This window comes from Eremothecium cymbalariae, chromosome 5, assembly GCF_000235365.1.
Source record: "Eremothecium cymbalariae DBVPG#7215 chromosome 5, complete sequence".
In the NCBI taxonomy this organism is placed as follows: domain Eukaryota; kingdom Fungi; phylum Ascomycota; class Saccharomycetes; order Saccharomycetales; family Saccharomycetaceae; genus Eremothecium; species Eremothecium cymbalariae.
The window spans coordinates 551,980-579,783 of NC_016453.1; the positions used below are offsets into that span (position 1 = coordinate 551,980).

The window sequence follows — 27,804 nt, forward strand, 5'->3', positions numbered from 1 at the left end:
GTTCAAGACAATTTAAAAAAAGTCTACTTAAAGGTGCAATCAAAACAGTCTGGTTCACATGAGACTTATACAAAAAGCACACGAAATAACAGCAATGGTGGACCTACAGTCGATGCAAAGGGAGGTTGACTTCCTAATTACTATGATTTCTAATAAAAGTCTTGGGGAGAAGAGCGCAGACCAACTAGGGCATAATCTAGTTTACTATACACCTAGAATCCAGGAAAGTAATCAACTGAAGCGATTGATATGGGCATTTTTCAATAGTAACACATGGAATACACAGTCATTTGATGTTTTAAAGCTACATGAGATTGGACAGGCCTTATTTGAATGGAAACTGAAGATATCAGAGCCCACTCTTTCTATAGGGGAGTTTTATTATGTTTGGCATGAGGCATTTTCCAAAGCCCACAGCTGGACCTTACCTCAATTGGCTATTCTAAGTGGAGTGCTGAGTACTAAGCAAACATTTCTGAAGCTTCAACGCCAATTCTTCATCGATGAAACTGGCAGTTGTGAGAAGTTATATAGGGTTTGGAAGCTTGATTACTTTCTACCCGTTTGGAAGACTATGTTAAAGCATAATTTGAACAAAACCATGGTAATAGACAACTTAGCTCTATTATATGTCTCTATTTGTGAAGAAACTGATAAGGGGCTAAACTGGAATATTCTTTCCCAGTCTCTCCTAAAACTTGCAACGCAGTATATCATTAATAGGGATGATACAACATTCTTGAACGGCTGGTTGAGTGATTTATCATTAGCTCTAAAATTTACTCTGCATAACTCTGCGCCATCTATTATATCTAAAGTGCTGGATAATATGTGCCAAATATCTTACGATTTGTCACAAAGGGAGATGAATCATTCCGAAACTACAAAGTATGCAGAAAAGTATCATTCTAATGTGATGTTTATGATGGTTCTCATAACACATGGATGTGTGGTAGGACGCAGGTCAGATCCAAAATTGCATCATCAGGTTTTGATGGTGCTTTTCTATATGAATTATATCGTGCGCGATTTCGGTACAGTGGGATTCCAGACGTACCAACAAGTTTATTCTGCAATCTTATCAGTTTTGACAAAAAGCTTGGAAACTTTCGACGTATCATTGAAAGTAATGCAAGGGAATATTTGGACGAATGGAAATAATATAAACATGTCTCGTATTTTGTTTATGCTGGAATTCATGGAAGCCTCGATACCAACTCTACGTCTTGAAGGGCCATATGTAGAACATGCATTGACCCCCGTTATTCAGGGTTATATTTCTTCTCCCGTCCAATCTATTCGAGAAGGTGCTCACTCAGTAGAACTAACCCTTTTTAAGAACATGTCATCTAGCAAGTCCTTCATCGAATGGAAGATGAATCATTGGAAATCTTACCTAGAACTCGCTATAAGCCAATTCTTTAACGGATTGCTAATCAAAACCCAGGTTTTGGCCATTTACGAGACATTGGTAGCACAACTCCCACATTTAACTATTTGGAACCATGATCTAACAAGAGAGCTGTTGCAGTTTACATACTCAAAAATTATCAATTGCCCTAAAATTCCCATGAAGGTGGCTCTCTGCGAGTGTCTGATTCTCCAGTGTAAGAACATAACTGACAAGTATATTTGCGACTGGTTGGATAACTCTCTGGAGCTGATCAATCAAATTCCACAACCTGATCGACACTTCTTATTAGATAAGCAATGGGACTTTGTCAAAAATAGTAGGAATGATTTAGCAATTCAGTGGTGGTATACACATGGCTTGGTCAACAGGTTGTAATAAAACTTTAAATCAACGATCTAGAAGATTATTCATGTACATATGTCTATATTTTCATAGTTTGACTGCATATATGAATCCACCTTAAATCTCATCTCATCATTACAATATTTGTTACCCGGCCTATTCCAGAATCATTTGCAATTGTGAAAAATTTTTGGTGATGGAATACAACAAGCTCATCTTGTTGACATTAATATCTGGATTTTATCTAATATTGAGAGGAGTGTTTGATTACATCTAATAATAACAGGCGTTCTTACTGCTTCACAATGTCTGTTCCATCGATGAAACAATATTTTGAGCTTTTGCCTCCAAAACTAAAGAGTTTTTTTAAAAAGTATCCTCCACATTTAAATTATAGTGACAGGCCAGTTTCAACCTTACTACCAACTGCCAACCCTTTCTTACCTAATAAGCATCCGGTTACTGGTAAGTATCACGAACCTAAGTACTCTTTGAGACGCATGAGTGACATATACAAGTTAGCATATACGTATGGAATTCAAGATTTTTTACCACCGAGAAACAAGTTGTTCTTTGAAGAAAAGTACAACCAAAAGAAGATAGTCAAGGGTGTAATCTTTCCCAAGGGTCATAAATACGAGTTATCGCATGGTATGAAGATGAAAAAGATGGAAGAAGCCATTAAAAATGCAGATAAATACATCGTGGAAGCTAGAGGCTCTAAATACTTGAAAAAGCTGGAAAGGAGAAAGAGAGAGGGGACTAAAAGCTGGTTCTGAGTTTAGCACTCCTTCTATATTGGTCATTTTAGGTAAGTTTTCTATGCTCATATCATCTGGATTATACCTGTATAGTTAATCGTTTACCAACCTGTAAATAGTAAAAATAAGATATTGTTGCAATGTAGTCTAATTTTTGTAAATGCAGTGAGATTGTTGAAGTGAAATCTCGCCTTTTAGGTGTAGTTATACAATAAATCAACAAAGATCATAAACCATAAATCAAAGCATAAGCTATGTCCCGGGAGTTTCAAGTAGAGTCTGAGATATCTGATAAGCAATTAAATCATCAATCTACTTCTTTAGTCATACCTAAAATTACCAGACTAAGAATTCATAATTCAATGTACTATAAGGTCAATTTACATCCAGCGAGTCTACGAGGAGAAACAATGAAGCATGTCTCTAAAGTTATGATCCGTGAACTCGGAACTTGTAAGAATAGGAGCACGGTAAGTGGAACTGCATGTGGTACAGTTGAATTTCAATGTTTGTTGATGAAGATGGTGGAGATTCGGCCAACATGGAGTCAGCTTCATTTGATGTTGCAGTTAGATGACTGCTCTGAAAAAGCTGGTCCCTTCAACAATAAGTACATTGTGGTATTAATTCTAGTCTACCTCAGAATCCAATATTATTACTTGGTTAATAAAGGCACTGAAGAGATTAAACCACTAAGCAACCTGGACACCACTGGAGATATAGATGCAGGTAAGATTAAAACACTGTTCGCTCATTTTTTAAGAGATTGTAGAAAAATAAAGAGCATCAACTTACATGATGATCCATGGAGCACCTCTATCCAAAAAAGAGTAGATATATACCATATAGATGAGATTGTTGACTGGCTATGCACAAATGATTCAATATGGGGGGTTCCACTAGGAAAATGTCCATGGCTTATAGAAATACTTGAAGCAGAAGCAGATGAAGAAAGTGACGGTAGTGACCATACTTCCTAAAGGAAAACCTCAAAAATTTGAATAATACCAGCATTAATATTTTTTTTCTAATTATGATACATAATTCAACGATATTATATCTTTTTGTGTTGTTGATATTACAAATTTATCACTTTATAGTGCCCGTTTTAACCTCTTGTTTGAATTGCCATTATGTTCAATTCTCCTCTTTCTAGTAGGATCATTGGTAACCTTTCCTGCTCTTTTCAACCTGCTTACTTCATTCTTATCTACGAGCAAAACGTCCAAGTTCAATGAATCTGGAAGAATTATTTGCCTTATTGTGTTTCCACGTATATTGATGTACTGCAATGAGGTAGTACTTCTGTCACCTTCGCCAATTTGAGGAACAGCACCAGTGAGATAAACTGACGCTACAGAGGCCTTCGAAGTTTTACTAGGTAATGATAGTCTGACCTCAGTTAAAGTTGCATTCATTTGGGGTGAAACAGTCTGCAAAGTGCCCCATACTGTTGTGCCATTTTTTAATTCAATTGTTACTTGCTCATTGCGCAACTTCATAAGAAAGTGAGCTAACTTCATTTTTATCAGTAAAAGGAATGAAATATTGGTTTTCAGAAGGTAATCCAATGGATAGGTATGACAGACTCAAAGATTGGGAATGTATGTGTTTAGTTGTCTCGCTAAGCAATACTTGAAAACGTTATTAACATTGTAGCAGTTGGTGTTTAAATTCTGCTGTTTTTGAAAAATCTAAACTACCTTCAACTTATCACGTGATTATGATAAGCAGATCTTCAATATTTGAAGAATCATTAGAATACTAGGATGGTTCATTGAAGGCAGAAATTCTTATCAAACATAGGATAATGTGCCTTTTGGATATCACTTGTGTGGTGTGTATGTGCTATATGTAAGGAAAATATGTTCTTAAACGTGACTACATATGGTTTCAACAAATTAACGTTTTAACGGTAGTACGAGAGTTATAGTTATGGATAACGTTGCTAATAATCTTTGAGGTATAGCTCTCCAGAACCGTTTGCTGCTTGTCAATCAAAGAATCTATGATGGCACATTTTGTCTTCCTATGGTAGTTGACAGGAGAATAGGGATCGTCAAGGATTATCTGAAGTTATGTATTTACATTCTGGTAACGGCTATTAAGTATATTACGAAACTTTTAGTTGAGCGCATAAATATGTTAGCTTTCGTAGCTAATCAATTTTTTACTACGGTCTTCTGGTTTGAATATACTGGCAAAATACAAGTTCAGTAGGGATGGAAGGACGGCGGGGTGAAAAGGGTGGTGGGCCATTGAAATAGTGTTACAGCCTACCTAGTTTTGTTATCATTAAAATGCTCATGTATCCAGCGGCTTAAGAGATTACATTCTTGTTTCAAAAATTTGATCTCTTCTTCCAACGTAGCAGTTTCTGGACTGGTTTGTGAGAAGGTTTTCGATTCTATTTGTAGAGGAGTTTCTGGTGTATTCACCACTATAGGAACTTCAAATATTGGAGATACTGAGTTCTTAGTGTCTATTTTCTGTGATTTTAGGTCTTCATTTTCTCTTTGTACTTGCTCGTAGTCTTTGACTACTTTCAAATACTTTTTATTTAATTTGGTCAATTCCTTTAACTTATTATCACACAATATTTCTAGGTCCATTTTCTCCCTTTCGAGTTCTGAATTGATATCAGACGTTTCTTTGAGCCTCTTCTCCAACGAACGTTTTGCATTGATACATGCTTGCAACTTAGTTTCAATATCTTTGACTGTTTTTGTCAAATCTTCGTTCTTTCTTGAACTTTGGTTCATCCGCCACTTTAGAATAGTGTACTCCCCATAAGGAACGTGTTTTAATGCATCATTCAATCTATAAGCGTCTGCTTTGGGGAAATTTGGAGGAAATGTATGGCCTTGTTTGTGTATCCATTTCAAAAGTATGTGACATAAAATTTCCAATTGTAACAAACCAGGTTCTGTAAAAGGATACTTGAGGTGTTCGATAAGCGGATATTCGAATTCATTTAATAAAGACCCTACACCAGAAATATCTAATGATCTGATATATCTATCAAAAGATTCCCATGACGCGAAGTCTTGATCATTGACCTTTTTATTATGCAAAACTTTGACAAACAACAACTTAAGAAACCCCAAATCACTTAATTGTATGGCATTCTGTCGTATTGGTAAATCTAGCTGAAGACCTTTCAAAAACCTGATGAAGCTTTGGGTGAATGAATCCATCTCCCACTAGTTTGTTGTGCCGATTTAGCCTTTGGCGGCTGCTCCCACAAAGTGGGAAAAATCGGGGATCCTTATTTGTCCGTTGAACGAATTATTTAGCCGACAAACGCGACATATGCGTCAATCACCTTTCTGAAGAACTTTCTTAGACTTGAACTTAATGGTCTTAGGCTTAGCTGGCTTTGAATTGGGGATTTGCTTTGGATTGTCATCTATCCTTTTCTGCTTTCCGGAGCTATTATTAGTTACAGGCGCAGATGGTGATGGAGGATTTACTTGTTTATCCTTCGAAGCAAGTTTCTTGAGCTTTTGTACTTTCTTCTTTTCTTCAATCTTCTTCCTTCGTTTGGAAAGCTTATCATCCTTCTTACGTTTTTGTAGTTCTCTTTTGCCAGCATCCTCGGAGATTACTTTATTTGAATTATCTTCTACTGCCTTTTTATTGATTTTATTCTTCTTCTTCCTCTTCTTCTTCCCCTTGCTGTTTTCCGCAACTTCGATCTCACCAGCTAGCTCCACCATAGCTTTTTCTGCCTGGGATTTGATTCTTGCATCCATTTGACGTCTCTTTTTAAATTCTTTCTCCAGAGGGTTCAAAATACATAAATCCATGTATTGGTAATCCTCCTTATTTTCTTCCATCAAAGCTAAAGATTTATTGAAGATTTGGAATACAAGATCCTTGTCTAAAGTTCCTTCCCACTTGCTTTTTTGTTCTTGAAGCTGCTTATTAAAGTTACCATTTTTCATCTTCTTCACATATGATGAAATCATCAGGCTAGGAACCATTGCGTTTTCACGATCATCACTGAAAGAAATATTACGAACAATGTTGGCCAGGATCTTCAGGTTAGTTAAATCATAAAATGTGAAGTAGCACCTTGAATATACTGGCAGTTTAAACGGCTTTCTTGAGTAATGTCCGCGGACAAAGTAATGATCACTGGTATTGTCTTCAACGAACAGCTCGCTTGGCAATTGAGGAGTAATTGTTTCGAAAAATCGCTCCTTTGTCAAATTTGGAGGCAGTAACCGAACCACCAACTTATATCCAGCATCCAAATTATCGGGTGCTACTGATGATCGCCCGTTGCTTGGTTTTTGGGTTTCTTGTTCTTTCTCCTCTTTTGCTGCTGAGGTGACACTTCTGCTTTCTTCATAGAAGGTTTAGAATTACCACCATTAGTTTTATACGGTTTACATGCCTCCAATTGGGAAGAATGTAACGTTCTATCCCTGTTCTTTGTATCTACTTGAGAATTTTCACTGCTTTTTGCCTTATCAATTGTCTTATCATCTGTTCTAGAATTAACGGTAGTTCTCTGCGGCTTCCTCTTCATTTTAGCTGTCGCCAAGCCACCAGACTGCTTCTTTTGGCGGCGATCTTCCATTGAATCTGAGTTAGAGATCTGGAGCTGCTCCTTTTATCACTTCTTTATTGCTAGCATTAATTATTAGATGCTCTGCAATAATTTTGTAGACGACATTTTTTCACCTTACGCATTCATGTCGTTTCCAATACCGGGAAACCAAACTACAACTGTGTTCCATTGAATATTCGAGTTGAACTAACTCAAATTGAAGCTAGATCATGGTCAGAGTGGCCAATATATAACTTGAAGGAAATAATTATCCTGTTCAAGGTTAGGCTAATATAATGAACCAATTCATACAAGATTTGGCGTCAAACAATGTCAGCTTACTTAATGTGAATTTAGAAGTAAATGGAACACTAGTTGCTACATTACAGAAAGAGCTGCAATCAGATTATTTAGATGATAATGAGATTGAGAGGTTTGTTGAGGAATCGAAATTGTACGAAGGGAAGTGGACAAGGTTTAATATTCTCCTGCAGAGCTTCTTAAAATATTGCCGAGATGTCAATCCTTGGTCTTTATGGGAATCATCAGATTTGATTTTCACCTACTACCAGGATTTGAGTACCTGCTTATTGAACGATTCATATGCAATGGGTAACTTGGTCTGGTTATTTAGAGATGTTACAGGATGGATTATTCCATTGGCAACGAAATTGGATGCAAACTACGAGGTAATTGGTACAAGAGAAAACCAATTCTTGCAATATGTTGCCTCGGTGATTTCTAAAGTGTTCAATAGCATAAAGGCTAGATTTGAGGAGGTGCCAACAAGATATGATCAACTTCCTGAGAAACAACAGATTTTGCTGTTTGTTGCAAACAAATTGAATAATATTTATTTCCAAATTGATTCCCCCTCGTCGTGTTCTAACATCTTTAGGAATATGAAACCAAAGTCTATGATTGAACATTTCTATCAATACCCAATCAAGGAGCAAATTGAATATAAATATTTGTTAGGGAGATACTATCTATTGAATCATAGGGTGAGCGATTCATTTCGACAATTAAATAATTCCTTCAGCATGCTTATATTTTGTTCAAAACACACTAGCAACCCGTCCCCAGAGTTGAAAAGAAATATGATCCGTGTCTTGAGCTATTTACTTCCTGCGGGGATCATATTGGGTAAGTTGCCGTCTCTGAGACTTGTTGAACAGCTATCACCAAAATTAGCTGGCATGTACAGCGAATTGATACACCTATTAAAAGCGGGGAACCTGGCGGGACTTAATCAATGGCTCTCTATGAATGAAAAATACCTCCTTAGTAAGAAGCTTCTGCTGCTGCTATTAGAGAAACTCCCAGTGCTTGCGTATCGCAGCCTCCTGAGAAAAGTGTTCCAGTACATTGTCTTACCGATGAACACCAATCGCATATCCTACGCCGTTATAGAAAAAGCTCTATCAATATCAATAGCAGATACTCCTCACAACAACAATCTTCGACCCATCTATCGAATGATACATACTAGCAATAATGCTGAGAACGTACTGGTCACTTTGATCAACCACAGTCTGTTGCGCGGTAACTGCTTCCCACTCAACAAAATATGTGTCACGCTGAAAACTGGCAAGCTAATTCAAATCTTCCCACCCATAAACGAAAGGATCTCAGGGAAGTTCCCTCTCACTCAGGATGACGCTTGGTTGGATTCCTAACAACACAGACTATCACCCACTGAACATGTGATGTATAATACCATATCCTGGCTCTCTTGAGTAAACCACCCATATTTACCTCAGAAATTTGCTCTACATATAGATTACATATTTAGCAACTACAGAAACTAACTCCTAGAGTCTCTAAACTACTTTACTCAATCAGTAGCATCTAGCTTTAAGTTTTCCTGTTTCTTTCAACTTCAAAGAGTTCACACAGCTTAAGGAGAGTTCTCTTGGTTTGAATTTTTTTTCTTTCGTTCTCTAGCAGAAGAAAGCTTCGACAAATTCCCATCATGAATGGCAGACAAAGACCACAACAACCACGGTATACAGCAAAATAATCGACAACGGGATAGTATAGTTCATTCCAAAGGTGACAAACTGCTGTTGCACAAGTGATAGAATCAAGTGATAGAATATAGGAACGGGGGACGACCAAATTTATTGCATTCGTTCATTGTTTAGAAAAACAAGAAATCTGAATTCACATAAAACTCGGTATGGTGGAAAGAGGGCCAGACCAGTGGCTAGAGAAGATTAAAAAATGTCAAGCATTGACGGAGAGCGAAATGAAGCAGTTATGTGAGATGGTGAAGGAACTTCTAATGGAAGAGTCGAATATACAACCAGTGCGAACTCCTGTAACGGTGTGTGGTGATATCCATGGCCAGTTTCATGATTTGTTGGAATTATTTAGAACGTCAGGTGGTTTCCCGGACCAAGTAAACTATATATTCCTGGGCGATTACGTGGATCGTGGGTACTATAGTCTAGAAACTTTTACATTACTGATGTGCCTGAAAGTTAAATATCCTTCCAAAATCACATTAGTAAGGGGTAATCATGAATCTCGACAAATCACGCAAGTCTATGGATTTTATGAGGAGTGTTTGAACAAGTACGGTTCTACGACGGTATGGAAATACTGCTGCCAAGTCTTTGATTTTTTAACACTTGCTGCAATCATTGATGGCAAGATTCTCTGTGTTCACGGTGGTCTTTCCCCGGAAATTAGAATGCTGGACCAGATCAGAGTACTTTCTAGAGCACAGGAAGTACCCCATGAAGGCGGCTTCTCTGATATACTCTGGAGCGATCCAGATAACGTCGATGCATGGCAAGTGTCCCCTCGTGGCGCAGGATGGCTATTTGGTAGCAAAGTCGCCCGCGAGTTCAATTACGTCAATGGCCTTAACCTCATTGCCAGAGCTCATCAACTGGTCATGGAGGGATTCAAGTACCACTTTCCCGAAAAAGACGTTGTAACTGTCTGGTCTGCCCCTAATTACTGTTACAGGTGTGGCAACGTGGCTAGTGTCATGAAGGTTGATGAAGATCTCGAACCTACATTTAAAATATTCTCCGCTGTTCCCGATGACTATATTCAAGAAACAAACCACAATAACCAAAGAGGTGGTTACTTTTTATGAATTAGCACAAAATAACTTAAAAAGAAACAAAAAAAGAAGGAAAAGAAACTACCCACATGTTTTTAACGAACTGATGAATTGATGTAATATTGTTAATATTGTGTTATCCAAATATCTGCTGCATAAGGCGCTTTTTATACCCAACCAACCCATTCTTATACTTATCACCTGTTTTTTCATATGGTATGTGTTTGAAAATGTTCTAGCTTTCTCCCAAAAAGTATAATCCAAATTCAATCACATATCACTAATTGTAGCACCTTATCCCCTCCCCCAGATCCCTATTCCAAGCCCTCCATTCGATTTCAACTCTCTATATCTCTCTAGTCATCTCTTACAATTCGTCATTACTTCTCGATGTGTATAAACCCACCTTCTAATTATCATTTTGAACGTAGCGCTTCTGGCTGTCGCACCTCCCTCCCCCCTGCATTCCGCGTCCTTTTGACGATAACGTACATATTATTACAACACTCCAAATCAATAACTGGAACGACTAAAGAACCCCCTAGAATATTATATTTGGTTACTGCTATTACCCTGTTGTCTATGAAGATATTATTTGGACTTTTGGCGACGATATCGTGCATTTCAGCCATCAGCTTGTACCTGAAGATTGATGATGGTGACTACTTGGCGGACTACGATCAATCATATGAGTATTATAATGATTTCGAGGATGAATTGCCCAGAGCAGATTATGCATTATTGGAGGAGTTTGAGAATATGCTCTTGGATAGTAGGACCTCTGTAACAGAAGGCTTTACTAAACCAATTCCGGGGGATTCACCTCTAGAGAAGTGTGATCTTGCGGAAGAGCAAAGTTTAGAAATTCATTATATTGACTTGACACCAAATCCTCCTGAAAGAGGTGCTAATTTGACGATTGATGCGGAGGGGGTATTGTACTCTACTGTGGATGAAGGTTCTTATGTGATGGTAGAGGTACGGCTGGGCTATATTAAATTACTGACCCAAACTTTTGACTTGTGTGAGCAATTGGAAGAAAACGATTTGGGATACGAATGCCCATTGCTTCCTGGAACGTATACTATTAGTGAAACTGTTGAAATCCCTGTACAGGTGCCTCCAGGGAAATATACAGTTCAAGTCAGAGCTTTCACGGGTGATGATCAAGAAGTTGCATGTTTAACGGGTAATGTATTATTCCCTCCAGTGTAAGAAGTGAAACGGAGTCATCTAACGTAAGAAAACCAAATAACCATAAGCCTTTAGGGTGATTTGTAACTATCCATTTGGTTTTATAAAAATGAAACTATACACCATTGATTATACCAACCAGTAGTCCATTCTCCCCGTCTCATTGTACCAACTCTCTTTTGACTTGCTTAAATTGCTCACTTTCTCTTTAAGCCTCCATAATCCCTTTGATCCAGTATATTTCTTGCCTAAAACTCCCATCCCATCCCTTTATGAATTTTATTAGGCTGTGCTCTTCTCGCATTTGTTCATCCATCATACGCTCTCAACTTTATAAACATTTTAAACGTTTATATTGGTCGATCCAATCCGATGTTCCCGAAATCGTAGTTAGCGATTCTATTTTTGGCTAAAATGCTTTAATCATTCCTCAACTGAGTTTTACTTCTGTATGCAAGTGTATATAAAGTATACCGTATATAACATACTTTTCGATTTTATGTGTATCCTGTTTTGACGCTGTGTGCCTTTTGTAATATGTTATCGAGAACTCTAGTCGTTCGACGCACATTACCTGCTGCCAAATTTGTTGTAAGAAATGCAAGCTACTCTATGTTTCGAATTGGTACTCTAGTCAACCAGCCAAGGAATCTGACTACTAAATCAAAAACTGAGACTGATGATGTGCTTCTTAGGGTAAAGGTGGCTCCAATTAAGAGAGTTGGTGAAGATATTGAAAAAAAACGTGCAAGACTGATTTACCAATCAAGAAAGAGAGGTATTCTAGAAGCAGACATTTTGTTATCTGGATTTGCAGCAAAGCATCTGAAGGTTATGTCCATTGAGGAAATAAATGAATACGATCAACTTTTAAATGAACTTGACTGGGATATTTATTACTGGGCTACTAAGAATTACACTGTCACACCATTACCAGAAAAGTGGAGGAACTCAGTTGTACTAAGAAAGCTGCAAGAATACAGCGAGAACAAGGAAAAGAAGATTTTAAAGATGCCAGATTTGTCTGAATTTTAGGTTCTTCTTTTGTTGTTAATCCGAAGTAGCACAAGGCAGCAAGAGTTATATATATGTATATATGTACTGCTGCTCTTCTATGCATTTATTAATACTTTATAAAAGTAATATGAACTCACTCATATCACCTTCTTAATATATGTTGGTTTAGCTGATTACATCGCATAGGAAGAGAAGGATATTAACTTAATGAGATGATGATTTTTTGTAGAAAAAAATTTGGGATTAAAACTTTTCAAAGAGAGAACAGAGCACTTTGAATAGGGAGAAGTTAGCATTTAAAGATTGTTTATAGTTCTTTCGGTGTATTTGATATAGCATTTGCCATGTCCAAGAAGACGGCACTCTATCGGTTGCCACCTTTGCCTAGACTTAAGGTTAAGAAGCCCGTGATTCAACAAGAGGCAAATAGATGTTTGGTTTTAATGTCAAACCTGCTACAATGTTGGTCATCGAATGGTCATATGAGTCCAGCATGTGTGAATTTAGCATCAGAATTAAAGGCGTGCACAGCTGAAAATGCATTTGGCAAAGATCAAGGTGTGCGGAAAAGTACTATCAACTATCACGCTGCCAGGTTGTATGACAGGGTTGGTGGAAAGCCTCATGATTAAAAAGACATTAAAAACCTCTGCCTGCCTGGAGTCAATGAGTAATAAATTTTTTTTTTACTGTTGAGTTTTTAATTTGCGACTACTATAGTTGGCCCTTTATCCTCTTGGCGTTATTCTCATTATTACTATATACTGGATAAAGTGTGATGGAAATACATCTTGTGTATATATACAGAAATACTACTACTAAATGAAAATCAAGTCAGTTATGATTTGTTATTTTAGATTTGCTAAACGACCAGCACGTTCTAAGTTATCATTAATCAAGTACCAGCCTGGATAGTAGGAGTATTTATCGTTGTTCAAAATGATGTCAAGGTCAGAAGGTGATATCTTTGACAACTTGACATAATCAGTAGCAACTGTTTTACCATATGCATGATCAATTTCCCATTTAAATTGGTTATCTACTTGGTTCCTCTCATTACCTGCCGCTACCTTCCTTTCGGACCTCAAATGTGGATTTCGAGTGGTACAATTAATGCTACCAATCGATGTATAACCTAGACCATATAAACCACAAATTTCTTCTCCAGAATATAGAAGAAAGCTCCACACATTAACAAGCTTCCAGTGCAATATAGGTTGTATTCTAATGAAATCAGGCCAGCCAGCATCTGTCTTCTGAATGTGCATCAGATTATCAGCATAAGGGTCCGTATGTCTGATTCCTATTATGATAGCCTTGGTACTTGGGTATAGATTAAGATATTCTTCAAAGGCATGTGCCATTGAAAGTCCTTTGTCTTTTGGAGATTCATAGAGAGATAGGCAATAACAATCTACAGTGGAATCAACAAAGTCCTCTAGTGACTCAAACGTTTCAGAGTCTCTAATATAGGCGGCAGGGAGCCTTTGGATAGGCAGATCATGGTATTTATCATCATATGGAGAATCAACAATTTTTCTATGATAAAACGTATATAGACAACCCAGATATATTATTAATAAAACTTGACAGTCTTTGCCCCCATTGTAGGAAAATGTTATCTCTCCAGTTTGAACATCCCATTTTGTGAGCACTTCGTCTAATATATAGCATTTAGTTAATCGAATAACGCTTTGTGTTTCCAATATAGTAGGATTATTACTGGTGATAGCCAAATACGATTCTGTGATATTGTGACAATGCTCCGCAACCGATAGAAATGAATGTGTCATATTTAGCTGGTTTTTCCACTCTAAAATATTGGACGATTACGCTATATTCGTTTGAGAATTTGAGAATTTGAGATTGGTTTTTGTATGTTTTATTATGTAAATTAGACTACCAGTTATTTGTTAGAACCAGACCGAAAATCCACGCAATATAACATAAAGTGGAAAATGCTTAAAAAATTATCAATGCTATATGTAAACAACAGAAGTAAATAACAGCTCACTCCGCAAGTCTAAGATACTGACTGGTGGATTCTACTAAATACTCACTTTCAAGTTTTGCAGGTATTTTTCTATACTCTCTACATCATTAGCGGTATCGTTACACCATTGAATGCCAATAGAGTACACATCTTCGGAAACATCTTCATCGAGAATATTCTCCACCATATATTTTACCGTCTCTAGCATTTTTTCCACGATTTCAACTGTATATATATCTCCCATAACGCCATTCACACTCATCTCACTTAGCAGTTTTTTCATGGCATGAATATCTTCAAAATTCTCCCAGGTATACTTAAGTAACAGGTTGTAGAAATCTACATTGCAGACTTGTAGATAAAGTGATAAGTCTTTGGAACTTTTGCATTTATGATAAATCATAGAAAGTAGGTTGTACTTGGTGGGGCTTGAGAAATTAAATTCTTCTTTAGTAAACAGAATTCTAACGATTGTTGGCAAAGTTATGGAGTGTGGTTTTGGTAATTTGTTCGGCGATTTTTTACAGCTATGTTCAATCTCATTTAATATATTTTTTACTTGCCTTTCAGCTGATACATCTCTCTTGTATTCTTTGAAGTATGACTGTAATTGGTCTAACAAATCCTTGTCCGTTTTGATACTTTTAATTAAATATTGGATGTGGGGTCCCAAGGCCTTTTCCTGCGTAATCTTATAAAGCTGTTTGTTCTTAACTTCGTCTAATATCTTTGAATCCAACCCTACATTATCATACGTAGATGCATCCGATAAGAACCCTTCAGATATAGTTTGACCTCTACCAAAAGGAACTTGTGATCCAATATTATTCGTTGTATTTGTATCCTCAACCCCAAGTTCAGTAAAGTAACTAGGTGTCAACGAGACAGGATAATGTCTAATATCCGATGTGGTAAGTCGTGCAGAATCTCTCATGTCTGCTACGGAATTTGTATTTTTATTTAAGCTTTCCATGATTTTCTTGAATTTGTCATTATCATCTCTGGTTCTTCTCTTCTCAAAAACAATTTGAACATTACTTTGATCATCAGCCTCCATATCATCGAGTATGTCTGGTAGAAGACTTGATTGTTGTCTTGCAGGATTTTTACGTTCTTTCTTCATCATTTGGCTAAACACCTCATTAAATAATGACTGTTCTTTGACTGAAGAAACATCATCACCTTCATTAAATGTAACAACTTCAGTAGGGTTATTTTGTTTTCGACACAACTTTGTACTATGAACCCACCTGCAGACCTGCGTCTGTATACGCACTCTATTGCTCAGCATTGTGGTCTCTTAGGCACCAATCACTGTTACTCTCACCTTCTTAAGTAACTGTGTGCGTTCATCTCAAGAATTTTTTTTTAAGATGGACTTTCAATCTAGCTTTAAATAAAAAACTTTAAACGATTAAAAACAATAAAATACTGTGAACCATCTAATTAAAATGTTATACAACAATAGTTATAAAAAGCTTTTGTCTACTATTGTATAAGCAATTGGATTATAAAATAAACTGTGTATAAATCAGACAAATCGAAGTAAGTGAGTAGGAGGCATAGACGAAATGGCAATATTTTCAGAAGCCATCCAAGGCCTTCGTTGCCTTGTCCAACCTCTTTAAGCCTTCTGCATATCTATCCGGATCTACAATCATGTCCGCTGTCAATCTAGATAACGAATCAACCAATCTTTCTAGTGCACGTTTTTCGTCAGTCCTAATGCCCAAATTAGCAAACTCTGAGCCTACAAGGGTACCTTTTGCAGCGTTCATTAATTGAGTAATTGTTTCGATATCAAAAGATCTAATGTCCTTCCTTTTTTGGTTTTGGAAGCAATCTTTGGTTTGGGTTGGTTGTGAGAACTAGAGGCAGCTGTGGTATTTAGATTTACATGTGTATTCGCATTAAAGTTCTTTGAACTCCGAGGATTGCTTGAGTCTCCACCTATGGCCTGTTCATCATTATATTCATCTATCCATTCGTCTCCATCTTCAACAGAATCGAGACCGCTAATACCTACAGCTTTTTCAGAACTTCTCTGAATAATCGTTGGTGTACTGTTCAGGTAATCATCAGGTGTTTTATCCTTGGTTATTGTATTAATACTGCTGTTTCTATTGCTTTCAGGTATAATATGAACAGGTCTACCCAAATATCCGTGATCATCATGCTCAGGCTCAGTTTGAAGAGTTTCTTCTCCGAGTCCTTTATCTAATGCCTGGTCAGGCGCTGAAAAATAGCTTTCAGATTTCGCGGCAGTAGATATAGAAGTTTCTCGAGAATGCTCTTTATATCCTGTTATCTCTCCCATTTCTTCCTCTAACTGTCTCTGGATGTTTTCTAATCCTTGTTGGATGAATATGGTAGATTTTGGCCTATTTCTACTCCGAGCAGGAATTGTAGGCTGGTAATCGGAAGTGACAGAACGATTCGGCAACTGGCCGCTTGCATTCTTATCTACTATGTTAGTTTTCAAGGATGTAACTATACTTGAGACAATGGATATTGAGTCCGTGCTTCTGTCGTTAATATCTGATTCGAGCTTTGTGATACGAGCATTATCTTCCTTATTCCCATAGTTCAAATGTTGAACATCTCCTTCATCTTCATCTTCATCTTCATCTGCAACCATAATACAGCTTTTATCATGTTCCAAGGATGATACAATACTTGATTCTTCGTCTGAATCTAAAATTATAGGTCTCGTGGGACTGTTTGGAATATCAATTGGCACTATTTCTTCTTTAATTTTCTTTAACCTAGAAGGACTAATACTGCGCTCTTTGCCCAAAATATGCGGTGGGCTAACCTCTGACGGATAATTATAGTTGTTCATATTAAAACCTTGTCCACCGAAGCCACTCAAAATCCCGCTATCACTGGCCAAATTCTCAGAACCCAACGACGATGTCTTCCTATGATGTAACTGTGGGAACGATATCAGACGCAAAGATTTCCTTTTCGGACTAGAACTGGTATCAGGAACCCTGTGAGAGGGGAAGTTATGATCCACTTCTAAAGCTGGACTCAGTCCCAACCCAACCGGTCGTTTCATCTCCTCTTTTGTAGGTAAAGGTGGTAGGCGAGGCTCATACCTACCATCCAGAACAGACCCACTCATTAGATTTACATAAGAAACTGGCTGCGCTTCGTGTATACTAGCTGTATAATCAGATGAAATACTTCCCTTAGTACCTTCATGTCCATGACCTGAAGCAGTACCCTCATTACTTGGCGATAGCGAGTGGCTATTTCCTTTAGAATCAACTAACTTAACTGTGGGAGGGCGAAAGCTCAAATCAGGAGGAGAGCATACCCCCTTCAGGGATGACTGCAAAGATGAAGGCTTGTCACGGGACGATGTTGATGATCTAGGTATAAAGAGGAACTCATCAACACTATTATCATGGAAAGAATCAATCATAGCCGAAAGCCTCTTAGTATTAATACTAACTTCCCCATCATTATCGCTTTCCCACGACATTTTTTGTTAACCTGCCTTTTACCCTACTGTCAGATCAATCACCGTCACTCTAAGAATGCCAACTACTGACTGAAAACTTTCTCTAATAATATATCAACTCCGTAGACCTGTTTTATTGGTGTCCCGCTTTCCAGAATTACTACTTCGCCCTTTATGGATGTACTTATGTACTGGATAAACCTGTCTGATATTCTGATACTTCCTGTGCCGTGTTCACGAATGCCGGATACGGTAAAATATAAACACTTTAAACATTGAATTCAAAGAGCTTTAACCTAGACAAGAATACTACCACATGTTCCAATATGTAAATATTTATTATATATATCAGTAAGGCTCATGAATCACAAGTCAGCTACCTGATTGAGACACTTTTCTAAAGGTTTCTTCTATCTCCTTTAGTGATCGTTCGATTAACATTTCAAATCCAGTCGGAAGCATGTGATTGGCAATAGAAGGATCGTAAAAAAATTCGCGACATTCAGCTAGCCATGAACTTTTTGGGACTGATACAGAATTGTAACAATGGAACTTTGAGTTGTTTCCTGTATCTTTCAGTCTTCTGCGTGCCCATTCTAGTTGAGCTTCGATGGAGGGTAGTATTTGAGACCATGGGTTTTTTGTTACTTTTGGTAATTTCAGTAGATTATTGTAACGACTCCATATTCCAGCTAACATCTGGGCAGACAAATGGAAGGACTGGAAAATTGGGGTTTGGGAGTTGAATACGAAGCCAAGCGTTGGATCAGATATGGATACTGTGTGTACATATAAGCTTGTAACTCTGGATGCACCTGTGCAGGCGAGGTTGAGGGTAGACTTGTCAGAAGTAACGTAGACCTTAATTGCGCTTGCGAGGTTACGGGCGAGAAATGGAAGTGAAGGCATGTATCCTGTGGCGAATATGATGTGAGAGATGTTGTCTACAATTGAGCCGTCAGTGAATTGGACGGCGGGGTGTCCTTTAATATTTAGGAAATTTAAGATTGAACTCTTCAACGTAATGCGATCATTATTTGATAACCACTCATTAAACCATTCGATGGGTTGCTCCGACTCAGAGGTTCCTGGTATTTTTGAGATAATGATATTCAGTTTTTGCATAGCGGCTATTTTGGGAAGCACGTCAATACAGCTCATACCTGAACCTACGATTAAGATTTTGTGCGTTTCATCTTTTGCTTCAAGTTTGGGTAAGACATTATGGTACCATTGATCGATGTCTCTTGTGTGAACAAGAACTTCGGGGAATGTTACATTAAAGTTGTGTATTCCAGGATTGTGTTGCGTAAATTTATTCATGTAAAATGGGATATAAGGTACCTGGAAGTAACCGGAACAAATAACAATAGCGTTAAATGTCTCCAAATACCATTCTTCTATATTTTTGGCAGCATCCGTTCTTTTTGCTACAACCACCCATTCATTATGCGACATTTTATCAATTAGCTCGATAGAAGTATTCATTCTGTAATACTTATAAATGTCATTCTTGCTCACATAATCGTTTATGTTTTCGCGAACCTCCTTCCATGTATACAATACTGGATCCCCGCTCGTCGTACGTCTTCTTGGAATTGGGTCAAACTCCATAAACCCTTTCGGAACGCTACTCCTGGAGTCAGTATGCAACCCTGTTTTGTTCGAAAAGAAAATACCATCCCTCAGCATTGTTGTCTTATTTAACTTCAACGGCTGATCATAGCTTGTCGGTAATAATTGGTTAATATCTTTAACATGACCCCTCACATCAACAACTGGAGAACCTTGGTGGAATATTTGTTCTGCTGATAAATCTCCATCTATTTCCGTCGCTATGGTTCTCAGTCGTCCAAAGATATCAGGGTCATCTAGTCTTGTTCCAGGAATATCGCTCCATACACCACCTAACGCTGCTCTGCCTTCAAACCCAACTATCTCCCAACTCTGATCCTGGCATCTGGCAAGCGTATCCACGGTAATGATCCCAGCTGCCCCGCCTCCAATAACCGCAATCTTGTTCAACATTTCGAAGAGGTTCAACTCAAGGTCTTTGAAACATCATCGCGGACTTCTGATGGTACCTTGCTAATCTCTTGGCTTAATATAAGTCCTGAACTTCGAAGACACCATTGCTAAGCAAGAAATTTTGGCATGCCTCATCTTCCACCTATTCCCGTACCGGAAATACTTGCGCATACACATATTAACCATGTTATTACCGCTTCTGTTTTACATTCTACTTGTTTCTTGAAACCTTTATCGCATATTGTAAAGCCGGCATCTCTAACTATCACCGTAGGCATGCTTATGAAATGAAATGGTATGGTTACTTAGATTACACATGCATTGCAGTAAAATATTCGGATAGAAGGCAACATATTTAAAAACATCTGTAGTTTCAAGCCAGTCATATAGGAGGCTGTCGGAAACAATTAGGAACAGAAGTTCGACGACTTCATCGGTTAATCAGTCAATCGAGCATCTCAGTGAACTTGCCTTCTAGTATTCAAGTCACGTGATTTGATGGGGCGAATTTTAATTTCACCGAAAGTTTTATGTCTTGTTTAATGTTTACCACTGGCGCGTAGAAGTAATGTTTTCCCATTAAGCACATCGAATGTAGCAGAATATATTAGAGTTTTAGTCGGGGAAGGGTGATGAGTACGGATAACTTTCCCTTGTTGGAATTAGAAGAGCTTGTAACATGTTTACAGGAATGTGATTTTTCTTTGGCAACTGTGGAGAATGTGGAGAAGCCTTCATCGCAGTTTGTTATTACTTTATATAAACAGATGATTGATACATTTATGGGTATATCACCGGATTCTTTGCTTAATGATGGTAAAAATTTCAGGGAGCAGGGGGATGAGCAAGATGAGCAAGATTACTATGATGGTAGTATGGTTTATATGGATACGTTGAAAGTGCTGGCGTTAAATAAGATATGTTATAAGTTTTTTCAGGATATTGGAGTTTCAGATTTCAACGTTATGGATTTGTATAAGCCCGAACCTTTTCGAACAAGGAGGCTACTCTCTGCGGTGGCTAATTATGCTAGGTTTCGTGAAGAGGCTATGCTGGAGTTGGATGGGGATCAACATCCGGATGGGATACGTTATTTGGAACAGACAGATGGTCTTTTGAAAGAACTTAGGGTGAAATTTGATCAAGCCAATGTTCTGCAATCTCGAATTCAAAAGTATAGGGATTTTCAAAGAACTGATAACCTGACGGGTGTTGAGGAAGGAAATAAGGCTTTGGAATCTCAATTAAAGCATCTTAATCAGGTTCAAGAGTCTTTGACTATTGATTACGAACGATATAAGTCTCAAAAACAAGCATTCCTAACAGACTTAGAAACTTTGGGTTATGAACTAATAGAACTAGAATCTAAAAGGGATAAATTGCAAAAATATTCGCAGACGGATGTTAAGGAATTGACAAAAAGCGTACAAGAGTCATCTGAGTTATTAGAACAAAAAAAAAGTCAACTCACTCAATTAGAGCAGAAACAACGAAGTCTGCATACTTCATTGGAAACCTTCCAAAAATTAACACAGGAGTTATTTGAAGTCCTACAGATTGTATCTACAGATTTGCAAGATTCGCATATTAAAGAGAGCAATCTGTTAGATACAAAGCACAAATTGTTACAGAATGATAGCAACTTAAATAACCTATTGTCCAGTGGAATTATGGCCAAAATATCCCTACTAAAAGAACAATTAGATTCACATAAGCAGAAGCTTGCTGATTTAGAAGGTGCAACTCAAACGAAGGAGGAAGAGAATAGTGCCACGCTGAAAAGGCTCCGAAAGCAGCATGCTGAGGAGGTACTCCCAGAGCTGCGGAGTATTGAGCAGCGTTTTAGAACTGAAATAGCAGATACTATTACTAATTACGAAACTCAAATGCAAAAACTCAAGGAGGAATTTCAAAAGGAGACAGATACGGTTGAATTAGAGTATTCATTATTAACAAGCCATATCAACAAGCATATGGAAACCTTAATGGAAAAGATTAACTAATTTATATGCAAACGTAAATAAAAATTATTAATATTAGGTAAATGGTGATTACGAAGCAAAATGATGTAACTAAATTGTTGCCCAGAGTGTTCATGAAGTTTTGAAGAATATTTGTGCATAAAAAGCTCTATCATCCCTATCCCAAAAGCCGCATCTCGTATTTAACTCGTCAACTGATTTTTTCAGGCCAGCAGTAGCATTGTTCATGATGATCTCTTTATTGGGCATTTCAATTGCTATATTCTCAAAAGGCTCAAAAGCAACCATAAGGTATTTTTTATCATCATTATCTGTCCCAGGTAGTTCTAAACCTGATATTACCCTTAGGAATGGCAACTCATCTTCATCAGTTACGATTACTCCTTCCACACTATAATCGACACGAATTGCCATACCTATATCATTTGTTTCCAGATGTCTAACTTTTACAATCTGGCATTTCGGAATCACCCCATTCCGCTTAATCCTTTGTCTAGCTTCCTCTACCTTCATTCGGAACTCCTTATCTTGCTTGGAAATATTTCCAGCTCCTCCACTTGATGCAGAGCCTCCTCGCCTTAATAAGTTCAACCCATGCTTCTTACCAGCAAGATGTCTTTCCACACTAGACCACGACATGTGCATTGTATTGCACAATTTGCATACCAATTTGCCTGAATGATTCTTGTAAATATAAGGGTTCCTTTTCAGCTTAAGTTCATCCTCAGTTACTTCAATTGCATCACCCTGAAAGGTATAAGGAACTTCTTCACCATCTCGTAGCAGCTCTTCAACCTGTTTTCTTCTGTGTATATTTTGCTGCGATTCTGATGCAATACCACCAGAACCTTTTTTGGAACCTGCCCTATTTTGATAGTCCATAGCTATGGTGCACTGTGGATACGTGCCAAATCGTACTGACCTCCTGAAGTCCTGGAGTGTTAGCATTCTTCAGCAGACGTACTGCAAATTGTTCTATCAATAACTTGAAACACCGGGTAACAGAATAATTCCATTTGAATAATTTCTATCTCAAATCCGTGTATTTAGCTCGGTGTTGGAAATTTTGAAAAAAAAACTTCAACAGACATGAAGCTTAAAAATATTTTGTAAAAAATTATTAAAATGTTAATGTTCATAAAGCGCTAGTAGGACTGTTCAATAGCGGACTAAATTATGGTGTACATAAGTAAACTTAAAGACACTAACATTGGCAAAATTATCTGCAACATTATCTATAACTAGAAAACCAACTTTAATAGCTGAATATACTCTCTATATTGTTATGCTAGCAACATGACTGAAATAATAAATGTTACTGTTGCTCGGCGGCTACTTTTTGACTTTCTTTTATAGGGTCATAAATATAATAAACACCTCTTTCTCGTTCATCAAACAAGAATTTGGTTTTTTTTAGCTCTTGCCACTTTTCATGGGGTATATCCCAGTCACATTTTTGAGCTATTAGAGCTGCAACGTCATCACATAAGCCCAACAAGGTCAAGTCAAATTCGGCGTGTTTTACGGGGTCTCTATTGATCAAAACCTGGGGGACATGTGCTGGCACCATATTGACAATTTCTGAAACAGGAGCAACTTTTAAACTGGTACCTATGCATATTAACAAGTCACATTGTAAAACATCCTGACGAATATTCGTGTGGAATTCGGAGGGCAAGGCTTCTCCAAAAAAGGTTATATCCGGCTTTATCACTCCAAAAGACCTGCTCATATGAAATAAAGAATTTGAACTCTGTGACTGAGGTTCTTCTCCACGAGATGCTTGTTCATCTGTCACTGTTGGATACTGTTCCTGCCTTTTGGGATAACAATAAGCACACAATGGGATTTCTCTATCTTTTATTTGTTGAAAGATACGTTCTCCTGGCATTTTCAGATGACATGTGACACATGATGCAGTAGCAAACGAACCATGGCATTGTACGATCTTTTCCTTTTGGATGCCGGCATATGACTCTAGGTTGTCAATATTTTGTGTATAATTTCGCAACAACCTGTCCTCATCTTGAATCATCCGAATAAAACTGTGCAGAGGGGAGTACTTGTGTTCAGGTGGTAAGATCTTCTCTGCTATTGTGTAAAATACTGATGGATTTTCCATAAAAATATCTAAATTGAACACATCTTGTGGATCATCTAACCCTAGGTTTGTCACTTGGGAGTAAAAACCTTTTGAAGATCTAAAGTCAGGAATGCCCAATGACGTCGAGATACCTGCACCTGTTAACACTAATATTTTCTTTGCAGTCTTCAACTTTGCTACGAAATGATCCAAAGTGAAAAAGTTGGCCAATCTGATACGTGTGCTAAGCACTTTGTTCATCGCCTTTTGCAAGTCTTTAATCAACCGAACAGCATGTTTCTTCTCTAATGGATCGTCGTAAGACTCTCCAGCCGTACTATTTGTATTCGACAACTGCGGGGGAGAAACCTTCTCCGCCATAGGATTCGCACCTAACGGCGATACCGATCCCATCGCAACATTGTTCACAACCGCTTTCTGCACTGCAGCCAAAAGTTCTCTATCTTTAAGTTGAAATCCTAGAAGCTTAATCAAATGGAACACATATAAAGAATTTAAATCCTCGGGCAAATATGAATCAAGAAATTGTGCTGACCCATGATATTTCAAAAAATATCGCGCATTCAGAGAATCCTCCTTGGTAATGGGCGGGAAAACATATTTCCCTGTGTCAGAATCCTTGGTCAAAATAATTGGTTTGTCCGGCTTCTTAGGAATATACTCATTTGTAACCTCCTGATTCCCATTTCTTTTTGCATAGTTATCAACAACTTCATCTAACTCATCTGCTTTAGTAACTTCTAAGAGTCCTGTATTATCATTCACATTCTCATCATTATTACTGCTGTTACCATCATCTAATTCCAGTCTAGGCTTTTTCGAAACTTCAACCTCTCGACAGGCCTCAAGAGCCCTATTACTACCATCTACTATCCCTATAGTCTGTGATGTCATCACCTAATCAGTATATGTTATATAATACTGTGTGCCCGTCTGCGTCTGTCTATCCGTTGCTCTCTACACTATATATTTATGTATATTCTTGTAACCAAACAGACCCATGGTGCTTTTCACTAAAAATAATGATCTTTTGACTGAGCTGGATTGACTGCTTTTGGAAGGCTGAATTCCACAACGTTTGTAATGACATCAGGTCATTACATAAACCATCATTATCACACAAGAATCAAGAGTTTTGAGTACTCATTCAGGCTATGTCCTGAGTAGATGCTGGACGCATATTTAGGTAATAATAAATAATATATATGTAGATATAATGGTGTCTTTAATTTGGATACGACTTGTGTGTCTTTGTGAAGCATGAGTATGGTCTTTCTGCAGATGCGAGGGAGAGAGCAGAGAGTGACATACACAGTGTTCATATGTGTTGAGAGGATAAGCTTGTATTTTCTGGGAGACCAGCTTCCATTTATTGAAGGAGTTAGGGAAGAAGGGAGAGAAAGAGAAAGAGAGTTTGTGTGTATGTTCAGGAGATTTGAAAATTAGCCTATGTCTCCGTATTCGGAGTATCCACCGTATTCAAAGTTGTTGTTTCTTTCATGCTGCTTATCATTGCTAGTTCCTGTGCTGGAAGTCGAACCATAATACTCTTCTAGTATACCTGCCAGAGGCCCTACGCCTATCTTCGCCAAGGCTATTTCTGCGCTTGTGTTTTCTAAATTGACGTCGTTGACAATGCTACCTGTTTGTTTGCTCAAGTCCTTCACCTTTAAGATAAGTTCAACTTCCTCTCGGTTCCTCAAGTCGACCTGATTCTGTAGATACGTAACATATTCTACAGCTTGCGTTAAAATCTGGCCTTTGTTAGGCTTTCCGTCCCTGGTACCGGTTCCTTTGTTTTTACCGATATTTGTACCTCCAGTACCAGTTGGTGTACCGTCTTCAGATTCTAGATCTTTCTTCTTTTGATAGTACTCTTGGAAAAACTCCTCTGGGATCATGCTTAGCAGCTCCTGGATCCTATCATTAATATTGTCACGCCTTTTCCTCTCTGAGCGTTCGGACGTAGCCGTACCATTGGATATTATAGAGCTTGGTAATGATCCTGGAAACGAAGTCATCACGCAAAATGCTAGCGCTTTTACTCTATTAGTGCTTGATAATTGGATTCTTGAGTCTTACAAATTGGTTTATATATGTTTTTGAAGATGCAGTTTTTTTTCTTGTTCCAAAGGAGCTGGCAGCCAGTTAAACAATCATTTTACGTTAGCGAACTTTTAATAAAGTTAAAACCTCAAAATAAAAGGAGTTTCTCGGTGGCAAAAAGTTTAAGAAGCAATAACAGTGAACAGATACAGAAGGATTGTTTAATCACAACACATAGCTTCGGATTTACCATAGATATAGTTGACGCTACAGTCTGATACGGTAAGTGTAATGGGTCAAGGAACGTCCAGTTATGGCAAGGGCCAGAAGGGTAAGAAGGATAAGAAACAGAAGCCTAAATATGAGCCACCGGTACAATCCAAGCTCGGTAGGAAGAAAAGGAAAGGGCCAGCTACTGCAGAAAAGTTACCTAGTGTTTACCCAAGTACCAGATGCAAGTTGAAATTATTGAGAATGGAGAGGATCAAGGATCATTTGTTGTTGGAGGAGGAGTTTGTTACCAATTCGGAAATCTTGAAGCCTTTCGAGATGAAACAAGAGGAGGAAAGGAAACAACTGGAAGAAATTCGGGGTACGCCGTTATCTATTGGTACTTTGGAAGAGATAATTGATGATGACCATGCGATTGTGACGAGTCCAACTACACCTGATTTTTACGTTAGTATTTTGTCATTTGTGGATAAGGAGCTGTTGGAGCCCGGATGTTCTGTGTTGCTACATCACAAGACAATGTCGATTGTTGGTGCATTACAAGATGATGCGGACCCTATGGTGTCTGTTATGAAGATCGATAAGTCGCCGGCAGAGTCGTATAACGATATTGGTGGATTGGAAGCACAGATTCAAGAAATTAAAGAAGCGGTAGAATTGCCGTTGACGCATCCAGAATTGTACGAGGAGATGGGCATCAAGCCGCCCAAGGGTGTCATTCTATATGGTGCGCCGGGTACCGGAAAGACATTATTGGCCAAGGCAGTAGCAAATCAAACATCAGCTACATTCTTGAGAATCGTGGGATCGGAGTTGATCCAGAAATATTTAGGTGACGGACCTAGACTTTGTAGACAGATATTTAAAGTCGCTGCCGAAAATGCTCCAAGTATAGTATTTATTGATGAGATTGATGCAATTGGTACAAAAAGATACGACTCCAATAGCGGCGGCGAAAGAGAAATCCAAAGAACTATGTTAGAGTTGCTAAACCAATTGGATGGTTTCGATGATAGAGGAGATGTTAAAGTCATAATGGCTACTAACAAAATTGAAAGCTTGGACCCTGCTTTAATCAGACCAGGTAGAATCGACCGTAAAATTTTATTCGAAAACCCAGATATAACTACTAAACGCAAAATCTTGGGAATTCACACCTCAAAAATGAACCTAAGCGAAGATGTTAACTTGGAAACCCTAGTAACCTCGAAAGACGAACTCTCGGGTGCTGATATCAAAGCTATGTGCACTGAGGCCGGCCTTCTGGCCTTGAGAGAAAGAAGAATGCAAGTTACCGTGGAAGACTTTAAACAGGCTAAAGAACGTGTAATGAAAAATAAAGTTGAAGAAAACTTAGAAGGCCTGTACTTGTGATATTCTATATATAATCTATACCCATTCTCCCCCCGCAATAAAATACCATCCAAACGACTTGAACATGCGCGTTCTCAAACTATATCATAAACACCAAAAACCTCCCCCTCTGTATAACTTTCCCTACCTCCATCCCCCTCTTACACTATAACCCTCTTGTTAAATCCATCACGTTTGCCAACACCTTCCCATTACCCTGCCTTCTCTAGCCC

General features: G+C 38.0%; 18 protein-coding genes and 2 further genes across 18 annotated transcripts; 10 read left to right on the top strand and 10 right to left on the bottom strand.

Moving 5' to 3' along the window:
* Positions 1-58: 58 nt before the first annotated feature.
* On the top strand, positions 59-1,789 carry PEX8 (Pex8p; the record flags this gene model as incomplete). The annotated part of the gene is made up of 1 exon (XM_003646800.1): positions 59-1,789. One exon carries the CDS (start codon positions 59-61, stop codon positions 1,787-1,789), a length of 1,731 nt encoding a protein of 576 aa, XP_003646848.1.
* A 272-nt stretch (positions 1,790-2,061) lies between these two features.
* Positions 2,062-2,535, top strand: MRPL25 (mitochondrial 54S ribosomal protein mL59; the record flags this gene model as incomplete). The annotated part of the gene is made up of 1 exon (XM_003646801.1): positions 2,062-2,535. One exon carries the CDS (start codon positions 2,062-2,064, stop codon positions 2,533-2,535), a length of 474 nt encoding a protein of 157 aa, XP_003646849.1.
* Positions 2,536-2,771: 236 nt separating this feature from the next.
* PRP38 (U4/U6-U5 snRNP complex subunit PRP38) lies at positions 2,772-3,497 on the top strand (the record flags this gene model as incomplete). The annotated part of the gene is made up of 1 exon (XM_003646802.1): positions 2,772-3,497. The coding sequence occupies one exon, from the start codon at positions 2,772-2,774 to the stop codon at positions 3,495-3,497; it is 726 nt and encodes a 241-aa protein (XP_003646850.1).
* Positions 3,498-3,611: 114 nt separating this feature from the next.
* On the bottom strand, positions 3,612-4,040 carry SMD1 (mRNA splicing protein SMD1; the record flags this gene model as incomplete). The annotated part of the gene is made up of 1 exon (XM_003646803.1): positions 3,612-4,040. The coding sequence occupies one exon, from the start codon at positions 4,038-4,040 to the stop codon at positions 3,612-3,614; it is 429 nt and encodes a 142-aa protein (XP_003646851.1).
* A 753-nt stretch (positions 4,041-4,793) lies between these two features.
* On the bottom strand, positions 4,794-5,714 carry Ecym_5271 (uncharacterized protein; the record flags this gene model as incomplete). The annotated part of the gene is made up of 1 exon (XM_003646804.1): positions 4,794-5,714. One exon carries the CDS (start codon positions 5,712-5,714, stop codon positions 4,794-4,796), a length of 921 nt encoding a protein of 306 aa, XP_003646852.1.
* A 120-nt stretch (positions 5,715-5,834) lies between these two features.
* Ecym_5272 lies at positions 5,835-7,105 on the bottom strand (the record flags this gene model as incomplete).
* Positions 7,106-7,371: 266 nt separating this feature from the next.
* On the top strand, positions 7,372-8,754 carry THP1 (Thp1p; the record flags this gene model as incomplete). The annotated part of the gene is made up of 1 exon (XM_003646805.1): positions 7,372-8,754. One exon carries the CDS (start codon positions 7,372-7,374, stop codon positions 8,752-8,754), a length of 1,383 nt encoding a protein of 460 aa, XP_003646853.1.
* Positions 8,755-9,257: 503 nt separating this feature from the next.
* Positions 9,258-10,187, top strand: SIT4 (type 2A-related serine/threonine-protein phosphatase SIT4; the record flags this gene model as incomplete). The annotated part of the gene is made up of 1 exon (XM_003646806.1): positions 9,258-10,187. One exon carries the CDS (start codon positions 9,258-9,260, stop codon positions 10,185-10,187), a length of 930 nt encoding a protein of 309 aa, XP_003646854.1.
* A 357-nt stretch (positions 10,188-10,544) lies between these two features.
* On the top strand, positions 10,545-11,369 carry NPC2 (sterol transporter; the record flags this gene model as incomplete). The annotated part of the gene is made up of 1 exon (XM_003646807.1): positions 10,545-11,369. One exon carries the CDS (start codon positions 10,545-10,547, stop codon positions 11,367-11,369), a length of 825 nt encoding a protein of 274 aa, XP_003646855.1.
* Positions 11,370-11,885: 516 nt separating this feature from the next.
* Positions 11,886-12,383, top strand: SDH5 (succinate dehydrogenase assembly factor SDH5; the record flags this gene model as incomplete). The annotated part of the gene is made up of 1 exon (XM_003646808.1): positions 11,886-12,383. The coding sequence occupies one exon, from the start codon at positions 11,886-11,888 to the stop codon at positions 12,381-12,383; it is 498 nt and encodes a 165-aa protein (XP_003646856.1).
* A 326-nt stretch (positions 12,384-12,709) lies between these two features.
* Positions 12,710-12,997, top strand: MRP10 (mitochondrial 37S ribosomal protein mS37; the record flags this gene model as incomplete). Its single annotated transcript, XM_003646809.1, has 1 exon — positions 12,710-12,997. The coding sequence occupies one exon, from the start codon at positions 12,710-12,712 to the stop codon at positions 12,995-12,997; it is 288 nt and encodes a 95-aa protein (XP_003646857.1).
* Positions 12,998-13,213: 216 nt separating this feature from the next.
* Positions 13,214-14,158, bottom strand: FAD1 (FMN adenylyltransferase; the record flags this gene model as incomplete). Its single annotated transcript, XM_003646810.1, has 1 exon — positions 13,214-14,158. One exon carries the CDS (start codon positions 14,156-14,158, stop codon positions 13,214-13,216), a length of 945 nt encoding a protein of 314 aa, XP_003646858.1.
* A 255-nt stretch (positions 14,159-14,413) lies between these two features.
* On the bottom strand, positions 14,414-15,649 carry MTF2 (Mtf2p; the record flags this gene model as incomplete). The annotated part of the gene is made up of 1 exon (XM_003646811.1): positions 14,414-15,649. The coding sequence occupies one exon, from the start codon at positions 15,647-15,649 to the stop codon at positions 14,414-14,416; it is 1,236 nt and encodes a 411-aa protein (XP_003646859.1).
* Positions 15,650-15,941: 292 nt separating this feature from the next.
* Ecym_5280 lies at positions 15,942-17,848 on the bottom strand (the record flags this gene model as incomplete).
* A 351-nt stretch (positions 17,849-18,199) lies between these two features.
* Positions 18,200-19,855, bottom strand: Ecym_5281 (uncharacterized protein; the record flags this gene model as incomplete). Its single annotated transcript, XM_003646812.1, has 1 exon — positions 18,200-19,855. One exon carries the CDS (start codon positions 19,853-19,855, stop codon positions 18,200-18,202), a length of 1,656 nt encoding a protein of 551 aa, XP_003646860.1.
* Positions 19,856-20,487: 632 nt separating this feature from the next.
* NUF2 (kinetochore-associated Ndc80 complex subunit NUF2) lies at positions 20,488-21,858 on the top strand (the record flags this gene model as incomplete). The annotated part of the gene is made up of 1 exon (XM_003646813.1): positions 20,488-21,858. One exon carries the CDS (start codon positions 20,488-20,490, stop codon positions 21,856-21,858), a length of 1,371 nt encoding a protein of 456 aa, XP_003646861.1.
* A 90-nt stretch (positions 21,859-21,948) lies between these two features.
* PRP11 (spliceosome assembly protein PRP11) lies at positions 21,949-22,785 on the bottom strand (the record flags this gene model as incomplete). The annotated part of the gene is made up of 1 exon (XM_003646814.1): positions 21,949-22,785. The coding sequence occupies one exon, from the start codon at positions 22,783-22,785 to the stop codon at positions 21,949-21,951; it is 837 nt and encodes a 278-aa protein (XP_003646862.1).
* A 367-nt stretch (positions 22,786-23,152) lies between these two features.
* On the bottom strand, positions 23,153-24,835 carry SIR2 (NAD-dependent histone deacetylase SIR2; the record flags this gene model as incomplete). Its single annotated transcript, XM_003646815.1, has 1 exon — positions 23,153-24,835. The coding sequence occupies one exon, from the start codon at positions 24,833-24,835 to the stop codon at positions 23,153-23,155; it is 1,683 nt and encodes a 560-aa protein (XP_003646863.1).
* A 548-nt stretch (positions 24,836-25,383) lies between these two features.
* RTG1 (Rtg1p) lies at positions 25,384-25,962 on the bottom strand (the record flags this gene model as incomplete). Its single annotated transcript, XM_003646816.1, has 1 exon — positions 25,384-25,962. One exon carries the CDS (start codon positions 25,960-25,962, stop codon positions 25,384-25,386), a length of 579 nt encoding a protein of 192 aa, XP_003646864.1.
* A 316-nt stretch (positions 25,963-26,278) lies between these two features.
* RPT2 (proteasome regulatory particle base subunit RPT2) lies at positions 26,279-27,592 on the top strand (the record flags this gene model as incomplete). Its single annotated transcript, XM_003646817.1, has 1 exon — positions 26,279-27,592. One exon carries the CDS (start codon positions 26,279-26,281, stop codon positions 27,590-27,592), a length of 1,314 nt encoding a protein of 437 aa, XP_003646865.1.
* Positions 27,593-27,804: the final 212 nt, after the last annotated feature.